At 61.6% G+C, this 25,389-nt stretch overlaps 2 protein-coding genes and 1 long non-coding RNA gene across 3 annotated transcripts in view; all 3 read right to left on the bottom strand.

The window, feature by feature from the left end:
• PA2G4 (proliferation-associated 2G4) overlaps window positions 1-13,406 on the bottom strand; it is a 20,137-nt gene extending 6,731 nt beyond the window's left edge. The window contains exons 1-8 of the mRNA XM_037370717.1: window positions 13,186-13,406; window positions 10,303-10,431; window positions 9,563-9,668; window positions 9,270-9,339; window positions 8,044-8,136; window positions 7,430-7,493; window positions 5,805-5,883; window positions 4,728-4,806 (exon numbers count right to left, since the gene is read on the bottom strand). Of these exons, the coding sequence (XP_037226614.1) occupies window positions 4,728-4,806; window positions 5,805-5,883; window positions 7,430-7,493; window positions 8,044-8,136; window positions 9,270-9,339; window positions 9,563-9,668; window positions 10,303-10,431; window positions 13,186-13,273 (708 nt within the window). The 5' untranslated portion in view covers window positions 13,274-13,406. The remainder of the gene's footprint in view (window positions 1-4,727; window positions 4,807-5,804; window positions 5,884-7,429; window positions 7,494-8,043; window positions 8,137-9,269; window positions 9,340-9,562; window positions 9,669-10,302; window positions 10,432-13,185) is intronic.
• LOC119139909 lies at window positions 2,425-3,000 on the bottom strand. The gene is made up of 2 exons (XR_005101505.1): window positions 2,929-3,000; window positions 2,425-2,468 (listed from the first exon to the last, which is right to left on the bottom strand). It is a non-coding gene; the product is annotated as an uncharacterized LOC119139909 (long non-coding RNA).
• Window positions 13,407-13,861: 455 nt separating the features above from the next.
• ERBB3 (erb-b2 receptor tyrosine kinase 3) overlaps window positions 13,862-25,389 on the bottom strand; it is a 16,501-nt gene continuing 4,973 nt past the window's right edge. The window contains 17 exon segments of the mRNA XM_037371278.1: window positions 13,862-14,743; window positions 14,745-15,160; window positions 16,213-16,477; window positions 16,721-16,792; window positions 17,455-17,616; window positions 17,696-17,793; window positions 18,656-18,802; window positions 18,891-18,966; window positions 20,078-20,233; window positions 20,302-20,487; window positions 20,571-20,669; window positions 20,740-20,859; window positions 21,394-21,535; window positions 23,390-23,443; window positions 23,545-23,699; window positions 23,801-23,891; window positions 24,955-25,124. Of these exon segments, the coding sequence (XP_037227175.1) occupies window positions 14,627-14,743; window positions 14,745-15,160; window positions 16,213-16,477; window positions 16,721-16,792; window positions 17,455-17,616; window positions 17,696-17,793; window positions 18,656-18,802; window positions 18,891-18,966; window positions 20,078-20,233; window positions 20,302-20,487; window positions 20,571-20,669; window positions 20,740-20,859; window positions 21,394-21,535; window positions 23,390-23,443; window positions 23,545-23,699; window positions 23,801-23,891; window positions 24,955-25,124 (2,526 nt within the window). The 3' untranslated portion in view covers window positions 13,862-14,626.

A 25,389-nucleotide genomic window follows, 5' to 3' on the forward strand; every position in this document is an offset into this window, starting at 1 on the left:
GCGGCGAGAGAGGCCCTGGTCGCCCGCCGGGGCCTATTTATAGGGCAGCGCTGAGGCCCCGCCCCCTTCGGCGCGGAGCAGGCCGGGAGCTGCAGTCCGCGGCCCCGGTGCATGACGGGACGCGGAGTTCGCCCTGTCGCCGCCATTTTGCGCAGCCCCGGGGCAGCGGGGACCGCGGTGCGGCCTGGGGGGGCTGGGGGCGAGGGGCCGTCCCGCCGCAACCCCCCGCCCCAGCGAGCAGAGCCGCGCCTTGGCCCAGGACAGGTCGCTAGTCACGTTTATTGTAAAAAAAAAAAAAAGTTACAATTGTTTGGGTGCCTGCTTGTCATCGTTGAAATGGGACTTTTCTTGCTTGTCTTGAAGTAGTTCGTTCTCTTGAAAGCCAAAAATTAAATAGAAATATAAAGTTAAATCAATCTCCAGCATGCCTCAGTGGTTTATAAATCATTCTGTGGGCGACGAGGAAGATCAGCTCCCTTTCTTCCACGCAGGGCTGAATATCGCTTAAAAACACTAAAACCTTCCTCCTGGGGAACCAGATTTTTAAAAACACTAAAACCTTCCTCCTGGAGAACCAGGATTTCCTTTTTTTCCCCTCAAGGTCACGGTTAAGATGTCGGAGCCACACGCCCAGATCCAGCATCCATCCCGTGCCGGCCCCAGCCGCGCAGCCCTGCCAGAGCTGGAAGTGGAGAACAGGAGCAGAGGAGAGAGAGAGATGGAAAATTCAGAAAAAAATAGCGCATCGTTTATTCTTCTTTTTGACTTTGGTAATATTTGCACGTGTGGAGTTTGGGGTGGAAAACCAAGATCTTGGCGAGGAAGCACGGTGCCTGCGGAGACGCCGGGAGTGTTTTCAAGGCGAGAGTTTTGCCCAAGTACAGCTACAGGAGGGGAATAACCAGAGCGGTCAGCAGGTATCGGCAAAGAAAAAACCTCACATTCAACTACATGGAACTCAGTCGGCTTTTTTCTTTTTTTTTTTTTTTCCCTTTTTTTTTTCTTTTTTCTTTTAAAAAAAGACTTACTATAAAGAACGATACCCCCAGCCAGTCTCTAGCCTGAGTCCGACAACTCCAGTAGCGCTTCCCTCGCCTGTCGCCACAGGGCACGTGCGGACGGAGACCCTTCTGAGAGCTGCACGCACGTGAAAAAGAGTGGAACATACGCGGGCCATGGAAACCAGCCAAGGGAAGAATCAAACTCCCGGGGACACCAGGGAATTAAAACTGCTGCCAGGTGGGGGCAGCTCTCCTGCCCTCCGCAGAGCCGTCAGGTGGGAATGTCATCTGCTTCCAGCAAGTGGGACAGTCAATTTAAAACAAGCTCGCCACAGCAGCGTATTACAAAATAGAGTGTTTTATCAAGGCAGAGACAGAACAGAGTAGACAGAACAGTCTACAGTCTCAAGGGGACATAAAATTGACAGTTTTCCCAATTAAGAATGTACAATCTAGCGGCTAAAAGAAAAAAAAAAGAAAAAAAAAGAAAAAAAAAAAAAAAAAAAGAAAAAAAAAAAAAAAAAAAAAAAAAAAAGAGAGAGAAATCCTCTGCCCCAAGGAAACTGAGAGGAATGCCTACGTGGCCGGGGGGAGTCAAGACGGCGCAGCGAGGCAGATCCCCTTACCATCCACGCGTACCATATCACTAAACACAGGGCACTTTTTCTGGGGCGTAATCAGCAGTTTGGTGTGGGGTTTGGTTTTTTTTTCCTCCAAGAAAATCTGCAAAGGGAGAAAATTAAAAAATAGGGAGGAAGAAGAAGAGCAGGCAGCTCTACACCCTCTCTCAGTGGGATCGGCTTGGTTCACCTCTTCAACAAGTTGGGTAGTATAAAAGGTTAGAAAGAGTGGATATAGACTAGCTTTTACTCCTGATTTTATTTTTCTGCTTTCTTTTTAACGTAGTCTGAAGTGGCTGAGGAATCCTCCCTCATTGGCAAAGTCAAGGAGCTGGTTGTAGTCGGTGGGAAGTCCAGACTGTTTGGTTTTTTGGTCATAAGAGACAACAGTGCTAGAATTATTTCGCTTCTGGGTTTTTTTTGGGGGGGAAAAGGGGCGAGTGTGTGTGAAGGGTGCTACATGGAGGGAGCGGGAGCTGCTCAGTCGCCAGCCTCATTCTCTTCCGCCGTTTCTCCCGTGGTGGCATTCTCTGCATTCTTGGAGGCCTGCGGAAACAAACCCACGGCAGCGGTCAGAACCGGGCTGGCTCGGGGACCAGGACACAGACCCCCTGGGGGGACACAGCCCCTTCCCACAAGGCTGCTGCTGCCCAAGCTGGGGGAACACCAGGCTATTCTTTATCCCAGGCTGGGAGGCGAGCCCAAACGCGACCACAGGACCTGGGTAACATTTGGCCGCTGCTGACTAGCGAGAGAGAACATGCTGCTAATCCCCAAAACGTGGCCCAATTACCTTCTTTTTCTTCTTTTTCTGGGTCTTCCGGCTTGCAGAACTTTGTAGAAGGGCCTGGAGACAGGAAGGAAACATCACAAGCTAGAAAGCAGGCTCTTTTTTTTTTTTTTCTTTGACAGGCGATAAAGGGGAACGCCTTTAGAGTGGAAGGAGCACCGCCAGCCACTGAAGGAATGCTGCTAAGTCCTAACGGGCACAGTGATAGATGGGGAATGCCACAGCATCACGCCCCGCCGAGGTATGAGGCCTTGGAGCCAGCTGCTGAGGCTGCTCAGCCCCTCCTCGGAAAGGGCTGGGCACCCTTCTCAAGCGCCCCGAGCGCCAGCACTTGATGCAGGAAACAGGGGCCCAACCTGGGCTTAAACAAAATCTTTTTCCTTTTGAAGCTTGCACCTCCGCCCCTCCCCTGCACACTCCTCCAGATTTCCCTTCCCACCTTCACCCCGAAGGATGCTGAGCCAGGGTGACCCCCGCCACATGCTACCGTCTCTTTCATTTTTATTTTTAAACCAACCTTCAGTTCTCCATCTTGCACCTCAAACTCCGACTTATAGAGCTCGGGTTCAAAGGGCCGCTGGTTATCCTCATGGGACCGGGCATTAAAAGCACTGTGAATTGAACTGTTGCAAAACTCTCCTGCAAGACAGAAACGGGCGTCACGCCACCGCAGCCCCACGGATCCGATCCACCAGGTAGCTGGGCAGGTATTTCCGACCAGCATTGTTTCGATTCCTGTGCTATTCCCACACTGTCGCTGCTAAAAACCACCTCACAGGAATTTCTTAAGCCTACCCCACCCAGGGCAAAACCTTCCTTCGCCACCACCCTGCCACGCCTGCTCTGTAAGCAAACCAGAGAGCCTCAGCCATCAATCTCTCCTCCTGCCCAGGAAATTACTCCGCAAAAAAAATAAATAAAACCCAACACTTTCATCTCATCCCTGGAAGAATTCCAATCCTGAAGCCAACGGGTAGCGAGTTTCCTGGAGGATAATCCCAGGGGCCCTTTGAAGTCCCTCTCTGGTATTTGCACAGTGACAGAGTCAGCACCGGCATCGCCAGGCTCCGGAAGCGACAGTTGTCCACCGAGCCCCTCCATGCCCGGCTCCCAGTCCTCCCACTGCCTGCGCTCACCTTCCTTTTCGTAGAGGACATTGAAAGGCTGGAGCAGCTCGTGTTTGGCGCATTCCCCACCCCCCATCCTTGCCTTTCTTCTCATCCTCAAATGCCCTGCGGAGGAGAAAGAGCACACCTGAGCTCAGGCCCTTTCCTGGAAGTCAGAATCCACCCCAACAGGTTGCAGAATTGCCCCCAGGGTCAGGCTGGAAACTTATATTCCCCAGCGTCCCCCTCGCCCCAGCAGTGTCATGGTGCAGTGACAATAGCAGGCAACTGGCCGGGTGAACTGCTGCCTCCAGAGAGCGGAAAAAACGAGTGGATTAAAGATGAAAAGAGCCTGTCAAGCGAACGTTTGTTTCCTCAGTTTGAGGGTACGTTGCATCCAAAAACTGATGGGAACTGCCCGCCGCTGCATGCTCTGCCCTGAACTGCTTTCACCCCTGTTTTATTCTAAACGCAATTCCCAGCTCCGGCACCTGCCACGCGAGGCACAGGAGATTCTTAAATCCGCAGGCTCTGCCTGGGATTCCTGCTTAAGCCTGTAACATCCTTCCTACACCCACTCCTAGGCTCAAATACAGCAAACCCCAACGTAAAGCAGCACAGGCAGCCTCCTCCTCCTCTGCGACAGGACAGTGAAAGCAAGTTGGTTTTGCTGGCAGCAGAGTCTGTAAGCTCACGCAAAGCATCCAGCTCTGAGCACACGGGGAGGCCACGCGTAAGAGCAAATACCTGAGAGTAAATGGCATAGTATCAAAGCGCCTCTCCACCTCACTGAAAAAGGCACGGGAGGTTTTCATCTTCAAGCCATATTGTTTGGAGGGATCCTTTGTAAATTGTAGTTCTCTGTCCAGCATCCTTTGCCTAAAAATGCAAAAGCGCGTGAGGAGACCAGGAAAGCAGCGCAGCGCTTCCTCAGCCAGACCAGCCAACCGCCTGCACGCGCTGGGACGTTTACATCGGACCAACACCGTCCCTATGCCGAGATTGTAAGGGTGCACCTCAACTTTTTGGATGGAAAAAGCTCCACCCAAAGAGCCAGAGATACCTAGGCAACAAGTAACTCCTGGCTGGAACTGGCACCCACAAGGACATGGCTGTCAGCACCGTGGGATGATGATGGAAATGCTGAAACACGGGCGCTTTGACCACACGCACAGAGGATGAGCAGAGGGCCAAGAAGCACCAGACTCACCTTTCCCTCTCCACTGCTGACAAGAACATCAACAGCGTAAACTTCGTGGACCTCAAATTCTGCTTTTTCATGGTCCTTCCTGGATGAAAAAAAAAAAAAAATTTGGTGAGTCAAAAGAATGGTAAATAGAGAAAACCTCCTACAGAGCCAGAGTGCCTCAAGCCCACGCTGGGCTCAGCCAGAGAAGGTCTAAAGCACCAAGTGGAGCTACGGTGCTACAGCAACCAGGCCCCCGACCAGAAGAGCAAAACTGGCACAGAAGACACAGAAACTGAAGATGCCAGGCAGCCGAGCTGACCAGCGACAGGCTGGCAGAGAAGAAGGATGACAAGCCAGAGCTCCTCCTGCCCATGACAAGTAGCTCCATCCCCAGTGAAGGGTGGGAGGGCCCTTAAGACATTCAGCACCAGCTCTTTGGACTTGTGGCCAGGTCCTGGGCAAGCCAAGAGCCCCACTACACCTGGCACATCGCCACGCCTGAGGACTTCACAGTCCAAATGCTGGATTTAAAGCCAGTGAGACCCAATCCCGAGGGTCTCCGAGGGAGAGGAGCTGCTGGGACAGGGAATGAAAGGGAATGACACGTCCAACTCATTAGTTAAACCCATCCTGAGATGGTACCGACAGCCATCACCATCCAGTGGGCTCCTGGCAGCTTCTGCAAGGCGACCAGTAGGTCTTGGCACAACTCCTGGTGAATGAGCATCCACCGCTACAAGCAACAGTTGGTTGTTCTGCTGGCAGCCTCCAGCAGACTCCTTTGAGAAACTGGACAGAAACCAAGAGCGCTTGCAGGTGCCAGCAGAGCCTCACGTCAGTGACTTCCAGCTTTTCTTTCTTGGAACAACCCCCAAAGAGAGCCACACTTCACGGGTTCCCAAGCTACGAATTGGCCATACTGGGGCCGACTTCAAGAAAGAGGCCACACGGGGAGCGGTCTGTACCCCAGTGAAATTAAACCTACCTGCTACAGCCCCCCAGCTTGATATTGCAGCAGGAAACAGGGGCAGCATTCTGGACCTAGTCACCCCCCTCCCAAACGCTGCTGGAAGCAGCAACCCCGGAGGTGATGCTCACTTTTGCTGGTCTGTAGGGTTCTGGATGATTGTTTTCTCTCCATCGATCACATGCTGTTTCAGCTGGTGTGACAGCATCCCTGCCGCGATAAGAGAATCCATTAACACCTCTGAGCTGCAAACGACGCAGTGACTTGCATTATTACCACCCCAGGGCTCGGCTAGAGCGAGCGGGAAGGCAAACTGTCTTCAGCATTAGCACTTCCTCAGCTTCCCTCTGCTGCAGACCCTCGGGGGCATCAGCACGGATGAGGGGTGCTCCCCAGCCAGCTGCCAAGGCCTCGCAAGAGCGACCGCTTCTCCGTAAGGCATATGTGCTCCGCCAGCGGGCTGCGACGGACCGGAGGTGAACACACAGCCACGTGCGACGCACCCCCAGGCATTTTTAAGATGCCAAATGTCAAATTAATGGAAACTTTCAGTCTCTTCCCCAGCTCCTCAGCCGGCCAGCGCTCAAAAGGCTGTTCTGAGGGGTTTGCTTTACTTCTTCCTCCCCTGTCCTATAGTGAACCTTCACATGGAAGCCTGGGAAGAGGCACTCGGGGCCATTCCTGTTCTGCTCCCCACGCCAGCAGCCAGCAGGGACGGTCGCATGTCCCCATTCAGGAAGGACGGCTGCCGCTGGCGGGAAGGGAAAGCACAACCCCAGCCGCCAACAGCTCCGTTTGTTTTCATCAACTGGGGCCTTATGCTGCTGCCAGTGCCTAGATAATTACGGCACTTGACTGTTTCCAAAACAGTGGCTGCTTAAACTCCCTTGACAGTGTGAGCAGCCGCCTCCTCACTGCAGCTGATGCCATGTTTTTTCACAGAGAAAGGAGCAAAGCACTGAGGAGACCCACAAAGCCATCCCACACAAGGAACAGGGACCCGAAGTTCCGAGCCTGGGCTAAGGCAAGCAAAGAGAACGAGCCAGCTTTAAAGTATTTCAGGAAATTTAACTAAGAACAGACCGATTTAATTGCGGCTGAAGGAACCATTTGACAGTGATGTCACCCCCCAGCAGAAAAGCATCTGCCATGGGCCAAATGTCAGGCCAAGCTCTCTTGCCACCTTTCCGACAAGAAACCAGTGGTCTCATTTCTACCAGACGCTATCCCAGCGCCTTCCCACTCGCCCGTTATCAACGCTGCGAAGAGAACGTGAATCAGTTTAGAGCTGGAAGGAAATTACGTACCCTGCACATGTATGGGCTGCTTTTGCAGCAGCTCCCGCCTTACAAACAAGCTCTGTTATGTATTTACTAAAGGGGTTTTGACCACGAGTGGTCAAGTGCGAAGGCAAAAGGCCACACAATTTGCCCAAGGTTGGCAGGAAGCCCACGAGCCACTACCTACCAGCCCTGGAAGCTCATATCATTCCTAGATTAACACTTCTTTCAAAATTAAAAAAAAAAAAATAAAATAAATGGAAGAAAGAATTTTTAAGTTTTGAAGGGGTTTGGGGTTTTTTTGTGGGTTTTTTTGTTTGTTTGTTTGTTTTTTTAGCAAAGGCTGCTGCATATAAAGATGGCGTGCCTAGGACTTGTCGTCGTTAAATGTTTCCCGGAATTTGAACAGGGCAGCTCAGGATTTAGGGTGCAGCTACAACATCGCTGCCTCCAGTCGGCAGCTCCCCTGTCCTTACCTTCAATCGGCGTGCAGTGAAACGAGTGGGCTATTTTGTTCCACGCATCTGTCACTTGTGTGTTCTGCATGAAGGACACAGGAAAACACATTAAGGATATAAAATTCAAGCCACAAGCATGACAGGGTTTTTTTAACTTGACAGTGTTTTGTGATAAAACCAGCAGGTTTTCTGACTGGTGCTCTAACACTTTCATAAAAAGGAGAAAAGAGTATCAGGCATCCATTTTTAATCCTGTATCAACAAAACCAGCACGTAACACGAGGTCAGCTCAGCCTCCCGCACTGCGCCCAGCACCTTCTCACAAGGATCTTTTTAGGGCATCACGCTGGGAACTGAGAGCGACGCAAGTACGTCTGGAATAGTAATGCAGCGATAAAGGAGATCGCCCACGAGTGCCGAGATGCCCAGCACCCAGCGAGGGAGGGGTGCAAGTGGGAGATTTAAGGGAGCACCGTTCAGCTGCTGCCTCCAGATTCCCCTCTGCGCTGGGCAATTCCTCCCAGGCAAGGTCACACTCTTATCTCTACACATGAAGCGCGGCACAGGCAGCGTCCATACTTGAACTTCTTCTCCCCTACCCCAATATACTTTCCCCCGTATCAGTCACTCACCTGGTTTCCAGGCTTTACCAAGCGCAGAGCAGCTTCGGCACAGAGATGAGCCGCCTTGATGACATCAGCTTTACGGCCTGACACAGGGTTTTCCTGGAAGAACAGAAAAAAAAAGGCTTTTTAAGGTACGTTCCCTGCCCTCTTATTAGCCACAACACCGTTCTGAGAGTCTCAAGATGGAGATTCTCTGTCTAACGGGACACACTCCCCCCGAGCGAACAGGGAAATTAGCTCAGAGGCGGCAGGGCTTCTGGCTTCACAGCTCCATCATTAGTCTCTCCTTCATTAAAAGAGCAGATGAGCATCAGCCACAATTAAACCAGCTCTCTCACAAATTTCAACACAGACATCCTAGTACAAGCACATCACTGTCAAAGACTGAAAACAGAACAAGATTCTTGCGTAGCCAGAAATACAGACTGGAAAGATTTCAATACACTTCAAAATAATATTATTTTTTTTAAAATTTTCTCCCCATCAAGTTGTTCAGACACAGCCACCGGAGAAAAACCATTCCCAAAACCACACCACCAGCCTCCTCCCAAGACTACAGCTAAAAAATTTGTTCCAAGCTTCCAGGACAACTGTACAGATGCAACAGTAATTCCCACCACGTAAACGTAGCTTGGGTGTCACTTCCAAAATGCCCAACCAAGCCACAGGTGCCACGGCAGTGTCCTCGCCAACACGTGCCGGGGCCAGATGCTGGCACTGGCCCCCTGCGAGGGAAACCCACACTGGTGCATTCAGGCAGGAGAAATGGGCAGCAGGGACTAGTTTTGGGGTCCAAAACCCCCCCCGAGCTCCGTTTGCGAAGGTAGTGACTCCCAGCAGCGTGGTGCTCGGCTCTCCCTGTGCCTCGGCCAGTAGAGGGGGCAGCAAAACCAGTCTGCCCAGTCCGCCCCACAGCCCCAGACATTCTACATGCAAATAACTCACTGCAGCGCTGCTCCTACGGGGTTCATCTCAGATTATTTGTAACCTTGCAAAACCGTACGTGTTGAAACAGCGCGTCAGCCCTCGTTTTCCAGAGGACTGAATAATTTTTAAGGAAAGGGACAGTTTTCACGCCGTCGCTGCTGTGACACCAGACCTGCGGCGTGTCAGCGAAACAGGCTGCTGCGGCCTTTGGAACCTGAGGCACCCCAACATCAGCTTTTTAACCTCTCTTTTAGGCTGCAGGTAAAGCAGCAGCAGCAAGAGACACCACTTCATTAAAAACCTACCTTTGAGGCGTCTATGACAAAACTGTGTGCTACATTCGCTATGAAGCCATCAACATGGACTCCCAAGTCACTGCAACACAAAGGAAGTTAATTACAGGTGGAGCGTCACGGCTCAGGAAATTTGTGTGACTTCTAGAAGCATCGGAAGACTCAAGCACATTTCAAGCACTTCACCTGGGTTGCTATTAGATTCTTTAATTAGCCATGCCGAGGAAGTACACACCAAGTAGGATTAGAAAGCAAAGCCCAGGCGCCAACAGCGATCTCACAAGAATTCCAACCAAACCACTTACATTTTGACCAAGTCTCCGTCTTTGAGGATGTAGTCTTGGTCACTCTTCAGGGGGGAGAAGTGACAGACACAGTTATTTACTGATATACTCGTCGGGAAGGCAATACCTATAAAAGGAGGGAAAAAATAAACAAATATTCCATGAAATCTTGCAGCCTCACGCCTGGCGCAGACGGCAGCCCCACCAGTGTGGACCATCACTCAGCGTGTCAGGTTTTGAAGCGCTGTAGAAGGTCCCATCACAGAAACCTGTAGCCAAGAGGCTACGAGGAACGCTGTGCACAGTCTGCTCCTGTGGGCTCTCCTTTGGTCCAGGCGACCATCAAAGAAATCCACCCAAGGCAGTGAGCCACCCGCAAAAGGGACCTCAAGTCTCCAGAACAGAGATCGGGGAGCGCTCGCTGACGTGCTCGCCTGTCACACAATTTCCTCGGCAACTAGAGAGCAGCGATAACCGCACCGCAGGCCTTCCCACAGGGAGGCTGCTGCTCTCCAAAGTAACCCTGGTTTCAGCGGGGATGATGGGGTACATCGGAATGGGAAGCTGAGGCTTCATCAGTGATGCTTATCAGCCAGGCAGGCAGGAGGATTTGGGTTCAAATTAGCTTCCTGGGCAGGACAAACCATTTCTTACACCAATTATCAGAGTGGTGCTTTCTGTGCTCTTGCCCGTTCGCACCAGCCACCCAATGGGACCAAGAAACACAACAGCGCTGAAAATACCTTTGGAGCAAGCCTCACCTTTTTTCATTTCTTTTTCCTTCTTGAAAATCTTGCCAGTCTCTTCCATGATCATGGCATCTCCCTTCTCGCACAGGCAGAGAACCGACGCTCCGGAATTGGCTGCTTCAACCACCGCACGCAGGACCCCTTAATGCAAACACAGACACGAAGCTGCTGAAGCATGTTAACGATAAACAGCCTTACATCCAACACCAAGGCTCAGTGCACAGCACCGTGGTGGAAAAAGCTGTTTGTTTTCTAAGAGAGAACAGGACTCTGGACTCAGCTTTTCACCAAAAGGACCAAGAACAGGCAGAAATCCCACTTTCATCTTTATTTTACTTTTGAGAACGTTTTCACAGAGCACGCGAGTGAACGTACGTCGGGGTTGGCGCAGGGGAAGCACTGCCGCTTCAGACACCTGCCTGCACAGACCGAGGTCTGTCAAACAAAGCAGCCGAGCAGAAACACTGCTCTCCCACATTCTTTCTGGAGAAGTCAGAGCTACAGAAACAGGTTTGGAAATTACTTGGGAGACAGGATGCGCAGCACATCAAAGGAGCAGGGGCCTGTGCTGTGGACGTGCCGGACCAGAGGTACAGAGCAGCCAAACAACTTTGCCGGCTACAAGAGCCGGCGGCGGCGCAGGACCGGCGCTGCGGAGCCAGTTACATTATTAGTCCCTTACTCTGCAGAAACGTGTTTTAAAGGTAACCCACGTGGCTCCTGCTCCGGCCTGGCAGTGCCAGCAGCTGCCAGCGCGCTGCCTGACACAAGGAACTCCACACGCCTGGCTCTGCGCTGCAGGTCAGAGGAAGTTTTGCTGCCTGCACCCACTTTGGGGCATATTCTAGCAACCCACGAGTCCCAGCGGCGTTTTGGTTCTGCCACAGATGACAACACGCCTTGTACTTTAATAGGATAAGAGGGGAAAGGGGTGTAGAAGCAGTGGCTTTGATTGAAACCCTGCAGAGTGACACGCACAAACGCATCTCGATGGCGATACAGGGGCCCAGGGGTGGCTGGAGGAGCCACATCTCAGCAGCTTCCCCACCAGTCCGCAGGCCAAGGTGCTCCGGCTGTCACCAGTGGACCCCTGAGCTACCGTTTCCCCTTCTTCCTCCTCTCTCCAGCTGGGACACTTTCCAGGGAGTCACAAAGCTTCCCTACCCTGAAATGTTTTCAGATCCTGGGGTAAAAGGTCTCCTTCGCAGTTTCTCCTGGTTCTGCGATCATTTGACAAGAGGCTGTTTTGCAAAGTGCCTCTGTCGGGGGGGGTTCTGTAACCGATGGTATGTGTTCGAGGTACAACAGCAATAAATATTTCAGAAGCGCTGAAGGGGATGTTTACGAGCAGGTGGGTTTTCCTCACTTCCGTGACAGCGAGTAAAAACCTGAAGTTTTTCACCTGCGTGATGACCTGAACTTCAAACCCCTTCAGCCACCTTCCCATGTGCCACAAACAACGAATTGGAAATATTTTTCAGTCCAGATAAAAGTCTGATAAAGAGATGTTCGGTGGATGGCAGGACACGAAGAGGAAACGTTAAACACAGTGCAAAGATAACCGGAGAGCCGTGCTCATCAGAGCGTTCAAACGAAACGGAGAAGCAAACAGCGTGAGAGCACTGAGCAAGGAACACCTACTAATGGTCCCGTGTCCTTCCACCGTGCTTCATTTAGGGAATTAAAAGCCCTCTGTATCATTAAAGGCACCTCGCTCTGAGAAGAGCCCAAGGCATTTGGAACTTTTTTTTGCCACCGTTCTGCATTTGCTTTTCCCAAATGTGCTCACACCGCCCGTAAGGGAGGAAGGAACGCCGCGACGGAGCTGCCTTTCCCCCTTGGGCCCCTCCACGCAGCCAAACTCGGGGCAAACCATAAAATCCAGTTTGCCCAGCAGACGGGAGAAGGAAAGCGGTGCCCTCCCTTCCCAAAGGGGAACCCATAGCGCGGCGGCTCTCAGCCCCGCATCTCTCCTGAGCTGCCTCCCAAGTCACCAGCTGGAGCGATGACTTAAAAAGAAGCGTGGAAGTCAGCAACAATTACTGTGGGACACGAGGCTGCTGGGGACGCCGGGTAGACCTCATCGGACCGGTCCAGTCAGCTCCTGGAGCAGCTGTCACCCTTCTCGAGGGGCAGCGAAGCACCATTAATGAGACAGCAAAAATAAGCGTTTAAAAAAAAAAAATTACAGCCAAAAGAAAATGACACGGGGGGGGAGGGTGGGGGGTAAAGCTTTAGGGGTCAACAAGGCAGGGCCCCCGCCCCCGGGGAAGCCTTCCCTCGGCAGGCCAGGGGTCCCCGCGGAAGGGGGGTGCTGCCGGGGCTGAGCCCGCTGCTCCCCGGTACCGGAGGCTCGCCCCACCGCTGCCCCCACCACCCACAGCGTGGGGCGACCCCCGGGGCTGCGCTGCCCCGGGGGGGTTAAAGCCCCGAACAAAAGAGCGGACTGGGGCAGCAGCGGGGCCGGGGGGGTGGGGTGGGCAGCGGCGCCGGGCCCCCCCCGCGGGAGGGAATGCGGCCGGGGGGGAGGGGGGCGGCCGGCCCCGTGTCGCCGTGTGTCGTGTTTCCCCCCCTCCGCGCCGCCGGTGCACGTGGGGCGCGGAGGCCACGTGCCGGCAGCGGCCGCCGTACGGGCCCGGGGCCTGGGGGACCCGAGCAGCCCCCGCCGCCCCGGGAGCCCCCCCCAGGCCGCCCCCCCGCCTGCGGACGGGCCCTGGGGGACAGAGCAGCGGCGCGGGGCGGGGGGGGAGGGGGGGCAGGCCTCGCCACCCACCCCAGGCCCACCGCTCCCCACTGCCCTTCCCCACCTCACCGGGCACCCCTCACCCCCCAGCCCCGCCGCCCGCTTACGGCCCCCGCCCCCCCCGCCCACGCCCGGCCGCGGCCCGCACTCACGGTTGGCGATGTCCCCCCCCATCTTGTACTTGGTCACCACCAGGTCCTCGGCGATGGTGAGCTCGGCTGCCTCCTCCTCGCCCGACATGGTCGGTGCCGCCTACGCCCGGCCACCCGCCGCCGCCGCCTCCGCGCCCCCCCCCCCCGCCGCCGCCGCCGCGCTGAGGAGACCCCGGGGAGCGCGAGCGAGAGAGCGCGAGCAGGGCAGGAGCGCGGGCTCCGCGCGAGGCACGCTGGGAAGGCGAGTCCCCGCCCCCCGGACTACAACTCCCGGCAGCCCCTGCGGCACTGCCAGCACAGCCCGACCCGCTGCGCCCCCCACGGACTACAGCTCCCAGCGTGCACCGCGGCGCGCTCTCGCGAGGGACTGCTGCGCGGCCGGAAGCTGTGGCAGGGGGTGCTGGGAGATGTAGTCCGACGGGCGCTACAGGAAAGTGGCCCATCATGGCGGGGGGGGGCGGTGGCCCCGCGGCGCTACCGGGGCCTGGGGAGGGGGGGCAGCTGCGGCGCCGTCGGTGTCCCCAGCCCCATCACAGCCCCACGGCCCCCCCGCCCCGCCACAGCCCCCGCCCCCAGGCACGGCCCCCCCGCCCAGCCACCCCCTACCCCACTGCCCCCCCCCCAGCACCCCCGCCCTCTCTCAGCCCCCCTCCCCATGCAGCAGCACCAATTCTGATCAAATTCTCTTTGTCTTTATTCAGCATTTACAAACCTGCCCCATGCACCCCGCTGCACCCGGGGGCACCGGGGCGATACCACGAGCCAGGGGGGGGACCCCGATGGGCCCCCCCCCCCCGTCCCATGCAAACCCAGGGATAACATCATGGAAAGGGGATTCTCCAGGGTCTCACCGTAGGGCTGGGCAGGGGGAAGCTGCGCAGACAGCCCCCCCCCCACTGTGGCTCGGGACCCCCAAGTCATAACAGGCACCACCACCCCCCGCCCAGGGGACACGTTCTGAAGTGCCTGGGGAGGGGGAGGGGGCACCCCCAAACCTTCACTTGGGCTCCAGCAGGGAACGGGGAAACCTGAAAATGAGTCTGGGGTCCTTCGTACCCAGAACTCCCGCCTGGCCTCGTCTGCCTGCACCCCCAGGCAGCACCAGACGGGGACCCCCAGCCCCAGACGGGGAGGGGGGAGCACCTGCAGCCAGGGGGAGCGGCTGGGGGGCACCCACTGAGCACAGCAGGAGGGGGACCCAGGGGCCCGGAGCCCCCCTGCCCCCTCCCCAGCTGAGGATCAGCCTCACCGCCCCCACACCCCAGGAAAGGCTGGCAGAGAGCGGGTGCACCCCAAGGGGCTGCAGCCCCCCAGGCCCCCTGCCCACGCTGCGGCTCGTACCCCTGGGCGGGGGGGCGGGGGGCGAGGATCCTTCATATCCAGTGTAAACAGCCGCGGGGGGGCCGGGAAGGCAGCGGGATGGGGGGGCCGGGGGGGTCCCCTACGTCCGCTGGGCGTCCGCCTTGGCGAAGAGGCGGCTGTGCCAGTAGTCGGGGTTGTCGAACGCGCAGTCTGAAGCCTCCAGGCTCCGCAGGGGCTTCATGCAGGGGGTGGGGGGGGCCGGGGGGGCCACGGCAGCCGGGGCAGCGGGGGGCCAGCACCGCCTCCATCTCCTCGTAGCCCTGTTCCTCCTCGGGGGCCGGCGGGGCCTCCCCCGGGCGCATGTCAGTGTAGCCATCGTGCCGGGGGGGGCCACCCTCCTGTCGGGGTCCCGGCCCCCCCACCACGCTGCCCAGCGAGCGGCTCAGCCGCGGCTGCTTGTTCATGTACTCGTAGTCCTCCTCCTCCTGCCCCCGAGCCGGGGGGGCGCCCGGGGGGGCTCCCGGCTCTGAGCCCACCTCCATGTACTCGTAGCCCAGCTCCTCCAGTGAGGCCGGCCGGGGTGGGGGGGCTCCCGGGGGACCCCCCGGCCGGCGGTTCATGTACTCGTACTCCTCCTCTGGCTCCAGCACCGAGCCCCCGGCAGGGTCTGGCTCTGTGGGGAGGGGGTGAGACACCAGCTGGACCCCCCCTGGCCTCCCTCTCCCTGCCCCCAGGGCCTGTCCTGACTTGGGGGGGGGGGTCTCATTTGGGTCACGGGCGGGTTCATCCCACCCCACAACCCTCATCCCCTAAAAGATGATCCCCTCCCCCAGCCTGAACCCCAATCCTGCACAAATGGGTCCATAGGTCCCCTGGCCCCTAATACTGGGGAGGGGTCCCCTCCAGCCCCCGGGGCCGGGCTGCCCCCACCCCACGGACACAGGAGCCCCCCAGCACTACAAGGATGAGCCCCCCCCCCTTTAACCCCAAACCCTGCATGGAGAGGGGATGCTGGGGGCATTCAGGACACGGAGAGGAGGGGATGCTGGAGATACTGGGGGATACTGGGGGCATGGAGAGGGGATGCTGGGGGCATTCAGGACACGGAGAGGAGGGGATGCTGGAGATACTGGGGGATACTGGGGGTATGGAGAGGGGATGCTGGGGGTATTCAGGACACGGAGAGGAGGGGATGCTGGAGGTACTGGGGGATACTGGGGGCATGGAGAGGGGATGCTGGGGGTATTCAGGACACGGAGAGGAGGGGATGCTGGAGGTACTGGGGGATACTGGGGGCATGGAGAGGGGATGCTGGGGGTATTCAGGACACGGAGAGGAGGGGATGCTGGAGGTACTGGGGGATACTGGGGGCATGGAGAGGGGATGCTGGGGACATTCAGGACACGGAGAGGAGGGGATGCTGGAGGTACTGGGGGATACTGGGGGCATGGAGAGGGGATGCTGGGGGTATTCAGGACATGGAGAGGAGGGGACTGGGAGTACCAGGAGGGGTACTGGGGACACGGAGGGGAGGGGATGCTGGGGGTACTGAGGGATACTGGAGACACAGGACCTACCACCCCTCGAGGACGGGCTCCCTGATGGTGGGGGGAGCCCCCAGACCCAATCCCACAGCAGGGGACCCCCCTATTCTGCATCGATGGGACCCCCACCCCCTAAAGACCTGTCTGGATGGGACCCCCTCCCCAAGGCTGTGCCCCTCACCCCGTCCGGCGCAGTTGGGGGTGACGTAGCCGTTGGCATCCTCCTCGGAGCCCTCGGAGCTGGGGGGCGGGGGGGGGAAGCTCTCCCGCTGGGACAGGTAGGCGCTGTCCCCCCGCGAGCGCAGGCTGCGGCAGAGGCTCCCAGCCAGAGACCCCCCCTCAGCCAGGTCCAGCTCCGAGGCCGTACCCCGGCCCTCCGACGACTCCGACACCGTCCGTCCCAGGGACTCCTGACGGCTGCGCCGCGGCGGCCGGTACCCCCCACCCTGGGGGACACACGGCTGAGGGGGGGCACCCCTGCGGACCCCAGCCCCGAGGGGGGGGCACCCCTGCGGACCCCAGCCCCCCCTCATGGCCACCGCTCCACCTCCCACCACCCCGGCAGCCCACAGTCACCCCTTTGCCCCCCCCCCAGCCACAGCTTCACCTCCCACTGCCCCAGCATCCCACGGTCACCCCTTTGCCCCCCCAAAGCCCCCACCCCCTCGCCCCCCCGCCCCCTCCCCTACCTGGCGGCCAGTGCCGAGGCCGGGCTGGTTCATGGGGATGTAGCCAGCGGGGGGGCTGAGCAGGCTGGGGCTCTGTGGGGGGGCGGGGGTGTGTGTGTGACACTGAGGGGGGGATGCAGGAGCTGGGACACCCCCCCCCTCCGCTGTGGGAATGGGGTGTGGGTCCCAGCAGGGCTTGGAGGGGATGATGTGGCACTGGGGAGCAGGGGGGTCGTGGGGGTTGGCCCCACATCCCACCCCCCATGGGAGGGTTGGGAGATCTTGTGCTACATCCCAGGACCCCCGTGCCCCCCTCCCTGCCCCGTGCCATGTCCCAGGACCCCCGTGCCCCCCACACCAGGACCCCCGTGCCCCCTTCCCTGCCCCATGCCACGTCCCAGGACCCCTGTGCCCCCCACACCAGGACCCCCGTGCCCCCCTCCCTGTCCCATGCCACGTCCCAGGACCCCTGTGCCCCCTCCCTGCCCCATGCCATGTCCCAGGACCCCCGTGCCCCCCCACCCTGCCCTGTGCCCTGTCCCAGGACCCCCATGCCCACCCCCCCTCCCCATGCCCTGTCTCAGGACCCCTGTGCCCCCTGCCCCACCCCATGCCCTGTCTCAGGACCCCTATGGCCCCATCCTGCCCCATGCCACATCCCAGGACCCCTGTGCCCACCCCCCCACCCCATGCCATGCTCAAGACACAGCCCCAGAGCCCCCAGACCCAGGGCAGGGGGGACAGAGGTGTCTCACCCGGGCACAGCTGCCCCGCGGCTGCTGAGGGTAGAGCCCAGTGGTGAGGCCGAAGGAGGCGTCCAGCTCCTCCTCCTCCTCCAGCTCCAGTGTCTCCATGTCATCCAGCTCCTTGTCGCTGAGGGTGGGGGGCTCGGCAGACGGCGTGGTCCCACTCTCCTGCTGTGGGGACACCACGTCAGGGGCTGCGGGGTGGCCGGAGGGAGGAGGGCGGGCCGGGGGGGGTGTGTGGGGGGCTCACCTTGATCACCAGGTATCGCGGGGGGTCGCGGGCCATGCGGGTGAACTCGTTCGCCAGCTCCTTGAAGGTGGGACGGATGTTCTCATCGATCATCCAGCCTACGGGGGGTGGCGGGGGATGAGAGCTGGGACCCTGCCCCAGGGAGGGGGACACAGCCGGGACCCTGCCCCAGGGAGGGGGATGGGGATGGGGACAGAAGCAGGACCCTGCCCAGGGATGGGGACACGGCCGGGACCCCACTCCAGTGATGGGGACATGACTGGGACCAGGACCCTGCCCCGGGGATGGGGACACTACTGGGACAGTGCTAGAGGGATGGGGACAAAGATTGGGACATGACCATGACCCTGCCCCAAGGATGGGGACATGACTGGGACCAGGACCCTGCCCAGGGATGGGGACAGGGATGGGGACAGAAGCAGAACCCTGCCCTGGGGATAGGAACACAGACAGGACCCTGCCTGGGAATGGGGACAGGACCGGGACCCTGCCCCAAGGATGGGGACACTACCGGGACAGTGCTAGGGGGATGGGGACAAGGATTGGGACAGGACCAGGTCCCTGCCCCAGGGATGGGGACAGGACCAGGTCCCTGCCCCAGGGATGGGGACATGGGTGGGGAGAGGACCAGGACCCTGCCCCAAGGATGGGGACATGGGTGGGGACAGGAGCAGGACTCTGCCCAGGGCTGGGGACAGGAGCAAGACCCTGCCCCAGGGATGGGGACAGGAGCAAGACCCTGCCCCAGGGATGGGGACATGGGTGGGGACAGGAGCAGGACTCTGCCCAGGGAATGGGGACAGGAGCAAGACCCTGCCCCAGGGATGGGGACATGGGTGGGGACAGGAGCAGGACTCTGCCCAGGGCTGGGGACAGGAGCAAGACCCTGCCCCAGGGATGGGGACAGTACTGGGGACAGGAGCGGGATGGGGCGTGCCGCGGCGCTGGCCCCGCACTCACACTTCACCATCACCATGTAGACGTCGATGGTGCAGATCTGGGGCTGCGAGAGCCGCTCGCCCTTCTCCAGCAGGTCGGGCACCTCGGCCAGCCGGATCCCGGCGTAGGGCTCAGCCCCGAACGTCATCATCTCCCAGAGCGTCACCCCTGTGGGGACAGTCCCCGTGAGCCCTGCAAGGCCGGAGGGGGGGGGAGGGGGGGGGGGTCCCGGGGGTCCCAGGGGGCCGGCGCTCACCATAGCTCCAGACATCGCTCTGGTGCGTGTACTTGCCGAAGTGGATGCTTTCCAGTGCCATCCACTTGATGGGTGTCTGCGAGGAGAGGTGGGGTGGGGGGAACACACGGATGGGTGGGGGGACATGGGGAGGCGGGGGGGGGGGGACACCCCACGGGGCAGGGGGCATGGAGGGGATGGGACATCCCCAGGCGGTGGGGGTACTGGGGACATGGAGAGGAGCAGATGCTGGGAGTACCAAGGGGGGTACTGGGGACACAGAGAGGAGGGGATGCTGGGGGTATTGGGGATACGGAGAGGAGGGGATGCTGGGAGTACTGGGGGTACTGGGGACATGGAGAGGAGGGGATGCTGGGGGTACTGGGGAGGGAGTACTGGGGACACGGAGAGGAGGGGATGCTGGGGGTACTGGGGAGGGAGTACTGGGGACACGGAGAGGAGGGGATGCTGGGGGTACTGGGGAGGGAGTACTGGGGACACGGAGAGGAGGGGATGCTGGGGGTACTGGGGAGAGAGTACTGGGGACACGGAGAGGAGGGGATGCTGGGGGTACTGGGGAGGGAGTACTGGGGACATGGAGAGGAGGGGATGCTGGGGGTACCAAGGGGGGTACTGGGGACACAGAGAGGAGGGGATGCTGGGGGTATTGGGGATACGGAGAGGAGGGGATGCTGGGAGTACTGGGGGTACTGGGGACATGGAGAGGAGGGGATGCTGGGGGTACTGGGGAGGGAGTACTGGGGACATGGAGAGGAGGGGATGCTGGGGGTACCAAGGGGGGTACTGGGGACACAGAGAGGAGGGGATGCTGGGGGTACCAAGGGGGGTACTGGGGACACAGAGAGGAGGGGATGCTGGGGGTATTGGGGATACGGAGAGGAGGGGATGCTGGGAGTACTGGGGGTACTGGGGACATGGAGAGGAGGGGATGCTGGGGGTACTGGGGAGGGAGTACTGGGGACACAGAGAGGAGGGGATGCTGGGGGTACTGGGGAGGGAGTACTGGGGACACGGAGAGGAGGGGATGCTGGGGGTACTGGGGACACAGAGAGGAGGGGATGCTGGGGGTACTGGGGGATACTGGGGACACGGAGAGAAGGGGATGCTGGGGGTACCAGGGTGTGGGGCAGGGATGGGGGTGCCCCATGGCACAGGGGGGGGCACGGGGGTCCCCGGCAGGCGCCCACCTTGACCTCGTTGTAGAAATACTTCTTGTCGTCGGGGTAGAGGAGGTCGGCGATGCCGAAGTCGGCCACCTGCGCCTGGCTGGGGGACTTGAGCAGCACGTTGCGGGCAGCCAGGTTGCGGTGCACCATGCGGTGCTCCTCCAGGTAGTACATGCCCTGGGGAGGGGGACGTCAGCAGGGGTGGGGGGCACCTCGGGGACCCCCGCCCTGCCCTGGGGACTCACCTTGGCCACCTGGACGCACCAGTTGAGCAGGAGCTGGGGGCTGATGCTGTCGCGGTTCTTGCGGACGTAGTCGAGGAGGGAGCCCAGCGGCAGCAGCTGCGTCACCAGCTGGAGCTGGGGGCCGGGGCAGATGCCCAGCAGCCGCACGATGTAGGCATGGTCCAGGCTGCCAATGGCCAGCATGTGCTGGGAGGGGGGGGGGCAGCGTCAGCCGTGGACCCCCGGGGAGCAGGACCTGGCCCACCCCACGCCCACCCCGCAAGACTTACGTCGGTGACGGCGTGGAAGGACTGCTGCCCGCTCCAGTCCTGGATCACCTTGATGCTCACCGGGATCTTGATGGAGTCCCCGTCAGGGATCCAGATGCCCTGGGGGGATGGGACAGGTGGGCACCGTGCCCGGCCCTGGCCGAGCCCCCCCGCACAGACCCCCCCTCACCTTGTGCACAGTCCCAAAGACGCCGGAGCCCAGCACCTTCAGCCGCTTCAGCTCCGTCTCCTTGAAGATGCGGGCCAGCACCTTGTTGGCTTTTTCACTGGGATCCAGCGGCTCCAGGCTCTGCCCGGTGGGAGAGAGGGATGGGACAGGGGCGGGGATGGAGCGGGATGGGGACAGGAGCAGGGAGGGATGGGGACAGATGGGGACCGGGACAATGCAGATGTGGATGGGGAGAGCTGGGGATGGGGACGAAGAGGGATGGGAATGGGGATGATGGGGATGGGAACGGGGACGATGCGGATGGGGACAGGGCTGGAGAGGGACGGGGATGGGGACGACGGGGATGGGGACGATGGGGATGGGGACGATGGGGACAGGGCTGGAGAGAGACGGGGATGGGGATGATGGGAATGGGGAGAGACAGGGATGGGGACAACGGGGATGGGGAGGGAGCGGGATGGGGATGATGGGAATGAGGAGAGACAGGGCTGGGGGGGATGAGGACAGGGCTGGAGAGGATGGGGAGGGACAGGGCTGGGGCTGGAATGGGGACAGGGACAGATCCCACACCCCTCCCGCCTGCCGAACCCCCTCCCCACGGCCCCAGGGCTCCCCCAGCTCCAGCCTGGCTCCCCCCAGGGGTGCCCTGCTCACCTCCCCGCGCTCCAGGTAGCGCCGCATCGCCCGCTTCTTCTGGATCTTCTTGCCGCGCCAGTAGAGCAGGGCGAGGAGGACGCAGGAGCAGGAGAGGAAGAGCCCCCCGACCACCATCACTGCGACCACCGTTGGCGTTTTCCTGGGCACGGGAGGCAGCCGGGCTGAGCTCCCTGTGCCAGCAGGTCCTGGCACATCACCGGTCCCCACGCGCTTCCCACGGCACTACCCGCCACGGGGGTGGCACAAACCACGAACCCCGGGGCTGGCAGGGGCGGCACGGGCAGGGCAGGGATTGGCACCAAGGGGTGCACGCAGCAGGGGGTGGCATGGCCAGGGCAGGGGTCCCCCAGTGCCCACGTGGGCAGGGAAAGGCCGCAGAGCAGGGTGGCACGGCACGGCACGGTGCAAGCACAGCATGCCCTGGCACCCCAGGGCATGGCACGGTACGGCACAGCACACCAGGCTGTAGCACGGCATGGCATGGTGGAGCCTGCCATGGCACAGAACCCCAGGGCATGGCACAGCATGGCATGGCACAGCATGGCATGGCACAGAACCCCAGGGCATGGCACAGCCTGGCATGGCAGGCACCCCAGCGCATGGCACAGCCTGGCATGGCACAGAACCCCAGGGCATGGCACAGCATGGCATGGCACAGCCTGGCATGGCACAGAACCCCAGGGCATGGCACAGCCTGGCATGGCACAGAACCCCAGGGCATGGCACAGCATGGCATGGCACAGCCTGGCATGGCACAGCACGGCATGACACAGAACCCCAGGGCATGGCACAGCATGGCATGGCACAGAACCCCAGGGCATGGCACAGCATGGCATGGCACAGCCTGGCATGGCACAGCCTGGCATGACACAGAACCCCAGGGCATGGCACAGCATGGCATGGCACAGCATGGCATGGCACAGCCTGGCATGGCACAGAACCCCAGGGCATGGCACAGCCTGGCATGGCAGGCACCCCAGCGCATGGCACAGCCTGGCATGGCACAGAACCCCAGGGCATGGCACAGCATGGCATGGCACAGCCTGGCATGGCACAGAACCACAGGGCATGGCACAGCCTGGCATGGCACAGCATGGCATGGCACAGCCTGGCATGGCACAGAACCCCAGGGCATGGCACAGCCTGGCATGGCACAGCATGGCATGGCAGGCACCCCAGCGCATGGCACAACACCCCAGAGCATGGCACAGCCTGGCATGGCACAGCATGGCATGGCACAGCATGGCATGGCAGGCACAGCACCCCAGGGCATGGCACAGCACCCCAGGGCATGGCACAGCATGGCACAGCGTGGCATGGCAGGCACAGCACCCCAGGGCATGGCACAGCATGGCACAGCGTGGCATGGCATGGCACAGCACCCCAGGGCATGGCACTCCAGGGCACGGTATGGCACAGAGCACAGGGTCATGGCACAGCATGGCATGGCACAGCACGGCACAGCCCAGCATGGCACGGCACCCCAGGGCATGGCACAGCACCCCAGGACATGGCACAGCCTGGCATGGCACAGCATGGCATGGCACAGAACCCCAGGGCATGGCACAGCATGGCACAGCATGGCATGGCACAGCACCCCAGGGCATGGCACTCCAGGGCACGGTATGGCACAGAGCACAGGGTCATGGCACGGCATGGCATGGCACAGCACGGCACAGCCCAGCATGGCACGGCACCCCAGGGCATGGCACAGCACCCCAGGACATGGCACAGCCTGGCATGGCACAGCATGGCATGGCACAGAACCCCAGGGCATGGCACAGCATGGCACAGCATGGCACAGCATGGCACAGCATGGCATGGCACAGCACCCCAGGGCATGGCACTCCAGGGCACGGTATGGCACAGAGCACAGGGTCATGGCACGGCATGGCATGGCACAGCACGGCACAGCCCAGCATGGCACGGCACCCCAGGGCACGGGCAGGCCCAGCAGCCCCCCGGCACCCCCGCAGCCCCCACCCCACGGTACCTGGAGACCGGCAGGGTCTCCCCCAGGCAGTCCCGCAGCAGCGGCCCCTGGCACCTATGGAGATGGAGGGGGGGGGGGGGGGGGTGAGCGGGTGCCGGGGGGGGGTCCCCTCTCCGTCTGGCCACCGTGTCCCGCCCCCCCCCGCGCCGGCGCACCCACGGGTGCAGTTCTCGTGGCAGGGCCGGCACTCGCGGTTGGCATCGGGGTACTTGTAGATGGGGCCGCGCTCGCCCAGGACGCCGTCGGGGCAGCGCTCCACGCAGTGGGGCCCGTCCCGGTAGTGGGCACAGCGGGTGCAGGTGTCGGCACCCTGCGGGGGGGGGGGGGGAGGGAGGGGGGGGATGGGGGGTGAGGACCCGCGGGGACGGAGTCACCGCCGCCGCCGCCCCCCAGCCCCCCGCCGTGCCGTACCGAGCCGTTGCAGGTGACGTTGCCCTCGATGAGCGCGCACTCGGGGTGGCACTCGAAGCACTCGCCCCCCTGGGCGAACTCCCGCGTCTCCCTGCGGGGACGGGGCAGGGTCACCAGCCCATCCCCCCCCCCCCCCCCCGGCCACGCCAGAGACCCCCCCCAGCAGGGTACAGCCCGTCCCAGTGCCCACCCGGGGTCAGTCCCACTCCCTGTGCCCACCTTGCAGTGCCCACCCTGGGGTGCCCCCCACATTGTCAGTCCCGCTCCCCGTGCCCACCCTGGGGTGCCCCCCCACGACGCCCCATCCCCTCCCCATGCCCACCCCGCAGTGCCCACCCGGGGTCAGTCCCGCTCCCCGTGCCCACCCTGGGGTGCCCCCCCACGACGCCCCATCCCCTCCCCATGCCCACCCCGCAGTGCCCACCCGGGGTCAGTCCCGCTCCCCGTGCCCACCCTGGGGTGCCCCCCCACGACGCCCCATCCCCTCCCCATGCCCACCCCGCAGTGCCCACCCGGGGTCAGTCCCACTCCCCGTGCCCACCCTGGGGTGCCCCCCCACGACGCCCCATCCCTCCCCATGCCCACCCCGCAGTGCCCACCCGGGGTCAGTCCCGCTCCCCGTGCCCACCCTGGGGTGCCCCCCCACGACGCCCCATCCCCTCCCCATGCCCACCCGCAGTGCCCACCCGGGGTCAGTCCCGCTCCCCGTGCCCACCCTGGGGTGCCCCCCCACGACGCCCCATCCCCTCCCCATGCCCACCCCGCAGTGCCCACCCGGGGTCAGTCCCACTCCCCGTGCCCACCCTGGGGCTGAGCTCCCCGCCCGCGCCCCCCCGGGGTCAGTCCCGCACCCTGTGCCCACCTTGGAGCCGCTCCCCCCGGAGCTGCCCCCCCCGGGGTCAGTCCCCTGCCCCCCCCACGAGGTCAGTCCCGTACGCCCCCCGCCGCCCCACCCGGGGGTCAATCCCGTGGCCCCCCCCGGGGTCAGTCCCGTGCCCCCCCCGCCCGCGCCCCCCCCCCCCGGTCAGTCTTGTGCCCCCCGTCCCCCACCCCCCCACCCCACACGGGGGTCAGTCCCGTGCCCCCCCCGGGGTCAGTCCCGTGTCCCCCCCCCCCCCCCCCCCCGGTGCCCCCCCCCCCCCGCCCCCCCCTACCCCTGCGCGAGGCGGCAGGCGGGCACGCAGACGCCGCGGCGGCGGTAGTGGCGGCAGGACAGGCACTGCGCGGGGCCCGGCCCCCAGCACCCCTCGGCCGAGCACAGGGGGTCGCACACCTCCCCCTCTTGCTCTGCGGGGCGCGGGTGGGCGCGGGGCCGGGGCCGCAGCCCCCAGCCCCGCTCAGGGTCCCTGCCCCGCAGCCCCCCTTGCCCCACTCACGTGTCCCCCCCACCTGCAACATCCCCCCAGTCACGCCCCCCACCACTCACAGCCCCCCAGCCCCCCTCACTCACGGCCCCGGGCCCCCCCCCCCCAGTCCCCCCTCCTCACAGCCCCGGCCACCTCCGCCCCCCCCTACTCACGGCCCCCCCCCGTGACCCCCCACTCACCCCACCCCACCCCCCCCGCCCCAGATGTCCCCCCTCACGCCCC

This window comes from Falco rusticolus, chromosome 19, assembly GCF_015220075.1.
Source record: "Falco rusticolus isolate bFalRus1 chromosome 19, bFalRus1.pri, whole genome shotgun sequence".
Classification (NCBI taxonomy): Eukaryota; Metazoa; Chordata; class Aves; order Falconiformes; family Falconidae; genus Falco; species Falco rusticolus.